Source organism: Morone saxatilis, unplaced genomic scaffold (genome assembly GCF_004916995.1).
Source record: "Morone saxatilis isolate NCDOM2014 unplaced genomic scaffold, NCSU_SB_2.0 Contig14, whole genome shotgun sequence".
Lineage (NCBI taxonomy): Eukaryota > Metazoa > Chordata > Actinopteri > Moronidae > Morone > Morone saxatilis.
Window position 1 is genome coordinate 6189571 of NW_023339696.1, and position 7376 is coordinate 6196946.

A 7376-nucleotide genomic window follows, 5' to 3' on the forward strand; every position below is an offset into this window, starting at 1 on the left:
TAATTGACGTGCACAATAAAGATGGGTAATGTGAAAGGTGTTTGGTAATTAGACCCCATTATAAGATAAGATAAGATAAGGTATTCCTTTATTTGTCCCACATTGGGGAAATTCCAATCATAATGTCATTGTATTAGAACGGGTTGGTGAATCTGTGATTTATGTAGGAAACTCCGTCGATGGAGTCTAGGCACTGTTGGTGGTGGTGGAGGAGGATGAAGAGAACCTGTAATGAGGAGTGGAGGAGCTCAACCTGGGCACTGGATATGATAAACTGGAGGTGAATGGGTAATGTGACAGCTGAAATCACCAGAGAGGAGAACCGAGTGTTTATTAAACACAGAATTTATTCTTGCTTTTGTTTTATTCCCTTTACACATCAGAGATTTGTATGTCCAGTACTGTTTTTTATAGTTTTATGCAGTTTAAATTTACTGTCAATATCATACTAAGTTCATTGCAGTAGGATTAAGGCAGTGAGAACATCATGTTTGACTCACCTAAGTAGCTCTAAACACATAGTATGGCTAAGGCTGATGGGAATGTCGGCTGGGAATGATTTTGCAGGTATTTACTCATAAGCAAAAGTATTGGACAATTTAATTTTAACCTGACGATGGCACTAGATAAAATGCTCAGAGTCAGAGCATCTCCAAAACCGCAGTTATTTTTGGGTGTTCCCGGTCTGCAGTGGTCAGTACAGATCAAAAGTGCTCAAAGGAAGGAAAAGCAGTGAACCAGAGACAGGGTACCAAGGCTCACTGATGCACGTGGGGAGCGAAGGCTGGCCCGTGTGGTCCGATCCAACAGACGAGCTACTGTAGCTCAAACTGCTGAAACAGTTAATGCTGGTTCTGATAGAAAGGTGTCAGAACACACAGTGCATCGCTGTTCGTTGGTATGGGGCTATGGTATGGGGCTAACATTATGGGGCTAACATTATGACCACCAGGGTGCCCAGGTGGTCATAATGTTATGGCTGATCAGTGTAGACTTCAACTCTATAATATTAAAACCGAATCTTATACATGCATACATGCACATAATAGTATTGTCCTGCACAAGATTGCAAATAAGGGAATAACTAAATTAACCAACAGGCAGGAAATGTAATATAACCAAGCATATAAGAATGTTCAGTACAGTTTGTCTGTTGCTGTCACTCAAAGCGTCCCCCTTATAAGTTATGCGTCAATCTATGCTGCAGGTTGAGGTGTCAAGATATTACACTTGTAAACTATTTAAGTGTATGCCTGCCTCTTCTGAACAGCACAGCTTGCTCCTGAATCATCTGATCCTTGCAGTCGTGACCATAAAGTATATACTTGTTAGTCATCTTCTCTTTCTCTCACCCCTCCGCAACTTCCTCTCAAGGCCATCTCCCTCTCCACAAGGTTTATGTGTTTAATAACGTTACTGAGAAGAAATGGAATGAAAAAGAAAGATTCAACCTGAATGTGTGGGCTTAAAGAACTGTGCGTTGACAATTTATCTCCCCTGTCTTTTTCTCTTTTCTGCCATCATCTTTTCCACACTTCTCTCTCCCATCTCCTTCTCTCTTTTTGATCTGTCTTCATCTGGTCTGGTTTCCCTCATCCTCTTTCCATGCAGGGGATGAAGTGGCTTGGCAGTATGTCCCTCAGCAGCAAAAGGAGTAAGAGGAGGAGTAGAAGGAGCAGCAGTTGCAGCAGCAGCAATGGCAGTAATAGTGTGCTGCTATCCCTGGCTCTCCTGGTGGCGGTGACCTTGATTGCAGACCCCGTGGCGGCTCAAAAGCAGCGAACTGGCAGCGCCTCTGAAAAAGTGCCAGTCCTGAACATTGCGGTGATCCTGGGGCGCACACGCTACATCTCAGACCGGGACATCCGGGCGTTGTGGAGCAAGGAGGACCCCATTGACGTCAACGTGGTCACACTGCTGGTCAACGAGACCGACCCGAAAAGCATCATCACCCACATGTGCGACCTGATGTCCGGGACCAAGATCCATGGCGTGGTGTTTGGGGATGGCACCGACCAGGAGGCCATCGCCCAGATTTTGGATTTTATTTCCTCGCAGACGCTCATACCCATCCTGGGCATCCATGGAGGGTCGTCCATGATCATGGCTGATAAGGTATGGCAGTGTGTGGAAGGTCATGGGTGGACGGGTGATTGCTGGAGGAATGTTTGACTACATGAATGTTGATGAATGGATGAAGTTGTGCACAGCTGGGTGCGGTATGGAGTAGACTGAATGGGTAAATGTTTAAATTACAAATGAATTGACAATTGAGTGATTGCTTTGGTTTGGAGTGGTTTGCCAAATGTTCTGACTTTGCCTTTTTGCTAGACCAAGAAAATCAAGCACACACTCACTTGTCAGCTTTTACATATTTGGCTCTTGGGGCTGTCGAAAGCCTGTAAAATGGTAATACTATAATATCATGCTAACAGACTAGAGGGAAACCTCGCCAGTTAGCTTGGATATCAGTGTAGCTGCTGTCAAGAGAAAGAAACACAGATAGGAACCAGCCTAGCATTGGTGGAAAGAAATAATGTGGAGGAGGTAAATGGGGAAGGAGGATGAGGTAAGTATCTGCAGAGAAGTGTTGGAGTGGTTGTAAGAAGAGAGTATTAAGCAGGTAGAGAACAGAAGGAAAGGGAGAAGAATGGATGACTAAAGAGGAAAGGGTGCGGAAATAAGGAGTAGGTGTATTATTAGTTTGGCTAACAGCGACTGTGTAGTACAGTGAGCTGTAATCTTGGAAGTCTCCATTCATGGTCTAGGATTCCCTCAGACAAGGTGCAAGAGTCCTGATTGGTTCTCACATTTAAATAGGCAACATCCCTTTGCTTGCCAATCACTTTGAACTGTAAATAGGAATAGATGATGATGATACTGAGGATTTTCATGAGGCAGTGCTTAGCAGATACACAATGGGGATGTTCTTATCTGTGTTATTTGCCCAGAAGATCAAAGAAGGCTTACCAGACAGTGTGCTAGCCAGACTATTCTTAAAGATGCTACATATAGCATTTAGAAACATCAGTGTGCCATTGTCAAATTATTGACATATACAGTACCTTGGTGTAATTATTGTAAACAAATGATATTATCCAATGGTATTGTAAAATCCAGGCTTTTTTAAAATGACTACACCGCTTTCAGGAAATCCTTGCTTCTTTCCTACAACTTAAAGCCACTAGTGTGTGTTTGTATTTCCTTTCTCTTTCCTGAAGTGGATAAATCATCTTTCTATAAACCTTTCTTTTACTTCAAGAGCTGCCAGTCTTTGAAAATCACAAATCTTTAGCTCCAGTCGCACTGAAAGAATAGGATCCGTCTTCCTATTTCATGCCATAAAGCAATCTCTCTCTTAGGCGGTCCAGCAGATTACCCACCAAATCCAACCCCGTGGCCCACAATAAGACATGCGCTACATAGGTCGGAGAGGCTGTAGAGCCCCTCAGTGATATATCTTGTTTGTTTACAGTTAATATACAAATGTCTTAAAGTTACTGCGGTAATGGTTTATTGATCCTGTAATGCTACACGTGGCACCTTTTTTTGAAGAAGAGGGAGAAAACGCAAGAAGAAAGGGGGAAAGTGTTGGCGGTCAGGGCAGAAAAGGAGGGAGGAGGTGAGTGTTGAAATAGAGGAGGTGGAGAGGCGAAGCAGAGAAATAGAGTGGTGAGGGGATAATCCCTCATCTTGACCACAGGCGAGGCTGAGTGGAGGGGAATTACAGAATGTCCTGATTGGCACCTGCCACACACCACTTATTTCAGCAGCATGCACGCACACACACACACACCCCTCATCTCCCCTGTCATTGAAACAGCAGCGATTCAGCTCCTTGACAGCGGGAGTGTTTTCCTCTGCAGGAACAGATGAGGAGAAAATAATCCACTTTAAAGTGCTCGACCCACCACTTTGTCTCCTCTTTATTTTCTTTCTCACGTTTTCCTTCTTTCCTCCCAACTTATCTGTCTATAGGTGCTTGCTTCACACCCTCATGATATGAGAAGTTGTCTTTAAAAAAAAATTTAAAAAAGTCTTGAAATATAATTGGACATTTTGTGGAAATAATTACTGTCCTACAATACATCTAATGTATTATTAGGGCTGCAACTGGTTATTTGTATTACATTTATTCTCTCAATTATGTTTTCAACTAAACGTTTATACCATAATGTCATAAAAAATGCTGATCAATTTATAGACAACAGAAAAGAGCATCAAATCAATACATTTGAGAAGGTATAAACAGCAATGTTTAGCATATTTGTTTGAGAATTTATTGAATCTATTATAAAATAGTTCTATAATAGTTTTCTATTGATTAAATAATCAATTCATCAACCAGTCTTTCACCATGTAGTTATATTTTTCTCCTTATTAAGATAAAATTGCTTTTTTATTAATACACCTGAGCGGAATGCATCGGTCCCACAACACACACACACACACACACACACACACACACCAGTTAAATCTGTTTAGTGAGTGCTGCAGTGTGTTTCCATCCCAAACGGGGATTAGGATTCTTCTAGTGTGTCCTCTGCTGTATCTTCTCCTTGTAAGGTTTACATCGTCTTTTACCCTCCTTTTAAAGTTTATATAACTCCTCACCCTCTGTAGGGTAAGATTTATACGGTTACCCTCTGAAGTGTAAGTAGCGGTGTTTTTTTTGCCGCCTTGTTCCATGCAGATTTTCACTAATCCTCATGTGAAATATGGGGAGAAGCTCGCCTCCAATGATTACGCCTTGTAAGACCCACAGTGTGTTTGTCTATTCACGATTACGCCTTCATACTTGTGTGTGCATAGACTTGTGTGAAATTTCCCTGCACATATATGCTTTAATGCCTCTGCGTGCATTGAATATACTTTCACTTTGTGTGTGTGTGTGTGTGTGTGTGTGTGTTTCCTTTGCCCGTCACTTGGAGGCTAAATCTCTTGGTGCAGAGTTCTTCTTCCAGTCGAAGCCGTTTCCACATCAACCTCTAGAGAATACTATCAGAGAGCTTCCCCATTAAAAAAAAAGACGCTATTTACGCCCAATCTTTCTCTTTTCTTTCTTTTCTGCTTTTATTCTTTTGCCTTGTGTTGTCCCTCCACCCATGTCTCTGCCCATCTCTCTGTCTTACATTATTGCTTGTTAATTAGATAAATGTTGCAGCATCTCCCTGTGTTAGTCCCTTCCATACATCTTTCAGCCTTTGTTGAATAATGCATCACTTGCCTGTATTGAAAAGAATACATTATTGATTAACGAAAGAAATGTCTTCTCTTGCTGCATTCTCAGCAATTCAGCTTGAAGGTACCTCCCTGGCAGCTCCTTTAAAAGTGGGTGGGTAGAAAAAAATAAATAATCAGCTTGTATTGTTTTGTTTTCATTGCTGACTTTCCTTACCTTTACACTTTAATTCTTCTGTTTTTTTTGTGTGTGATTTTGTTGCTTTTGTTCCTTTCTTGCATCAACTTCAAAGGCTTGTGCTTTTCTCATTCCCTTACTCGATGTAATTGTGTGGGTGGATGTCTAGCCTGGCTTGTTGATTGGTTTCATGTAATTCTCACACTAAATGGTTATCGACTTGCACAATGGTCAATAATGGTAACTGGATCATGTTGGTCACGAACACTTTTCACTCTGTATATCTTAAGTCTTCGTTAGTGTCTGCCCTAACTCAGAGCTGCCTATTGACATGTCCGTTCTGATTTGGTTGATATGTTCTGCTGCAGCAGCTTTGTTTTTTTCTTAATTTACCCATTTTTGCCTTGCATTTAACCACAGTCTGTATGCTGTGGCGCCTCCTGAAATTTTACGTAGACGGCCAAATCAGGCCACTGAAAATCTTGGTAGCACACCAAAACCAAAATCCAAACCAACCATTTGGAACCAAAGTCATTTGGTTCCAAATTTGAATACAGAGTAAAACTCATCAGCCAATAGGCACGCAGCTGGCTGTCTAACGTTACATGTCACGGAGGCGTGCAGGAAAAACACTACAATTATGCACAGAGAGAGGCCTAGCTTCTTCTTTTTTTTAAACCATAAGCTTTTAACTACACAGACTTTGTGCTGCTTGTTAGCTAGCCAGTAGCTAGTTATTAATAGTTTTTATATAGTCCCATACTGTGCAGATATTTAGTTCTATATCATTATTTTAAAGTGAGCAGAGTAAAAGCTGTTTCTCCAGCTGCTGCCAGGTCTATTTTCTTTTTGTTAAAACAAAATTTTAAAAAATTGGTACTGAAAAAAGTATCGTTCCCGAAATTCTATGGAAGTCACTAACATGGACACACACATGCACACACGCAGTACTTCTGCTTCAGAGTTCATTCCTTGAGCGTCTTAAACAATTGACACTTAATTTACACGGATTGATTCATTAATTATTCAATGATTCAAACAAATTAATAAATATTAATGAATACATAATGATATGTCTGATGCTTTGTGTAGCTCAGTGGAGCAGTTGATATACTTTGGTATTTAAAACAAAGTCTGAGACTCTCAGCTTAGTCTTCTGATTCAGTGGAGTAACTCTTTAAATATTGTTTAAACTTGGTGAAATCCTCAATGCCCCAAATAATGCCAGATTGAAGAGTTACTTAGCTTAGACTTAGCTGTACTAGGCTACCTGCCAAATGGCGCTAAGAGGAAGTTGCTTTTTTACTGACTGTATATTTTACTTTATAGATTAATGTTCATTTCAGTTGGTTTCTTGTTGGGAGGGGTTGTTATTTTGTGTCCTTTTGCACTAACCAATCAGTATTGAGTGATGTATCGGCTGTGAGTCAGAAGGCAGATTGGGTCGTTGAATAATTGCAAGGTTGGCAGTCGACCCCTGCCTTCTCCTGTCGACATAACATCGAACCCTCATTGCTCCCAGTGGTTAGAGCAGTGCTTTGCATGTAGCAGAACACCATTGTTAGTTGAATGAATAAATGAATGAATGCACATTAAGTGCTTTGGATAAATCTGATTATAGCAGAAATGTAAGCTGTGGTAGCGATAGGTTATCACGTAGATCAAAAATGTGTAAATTTAAGAGTTGTTATGTGTGCACAGTGAGTCGACTGACAGGCTGGACTCCATGGTGGTAAAAGGGCAACCCTGTATCAACCACTGTTACTCGATTTTCCATTTAACTAATTAAACAATGACGCACAAAGGCACATTCAGTAAACACAGACAAGTGTATTTATGTAATTTATTGATCTTTAGTGGTGAGATCTGTCGATATATCCTGGGATAATGAACAGGGTTTTTTGACCATGCATATTGATAAAACCTAGTACTTGAAGACCCCTTATATTTGTGTCTATAAGTGTGTGTGTGTGTGGGTGTGTGTGTGAGTGCGTGTGTGCGTGTGCATGTGCATGTG

At 41.0% G+C, this 7376-nt stretch overlaps 1 protein-coding gene across 1 annotated transcript in view; it reads left to right on the forward strand.

The window, feature by feature from the left end:
* Positions 1-1614: 1614 nt before the first annotated feature.
* grin2aa (glutamate receptor, ionotropic, N-methyl D-aspartate 2A, a) overlaps positions 1615-7376 on the forward strand; it is a 124079-nt gene continuing 118317 nt past the window's right edge. The window contains exon 1 of the mRNA XM_035654997.1: positions 1615-2115. Within this exon, the coding sequence (XP_035510890.1) occupies positions 1615-2115 (501 nt within the window). The remainder of the gene's footprint in view (positions 2116-7376) is intronic.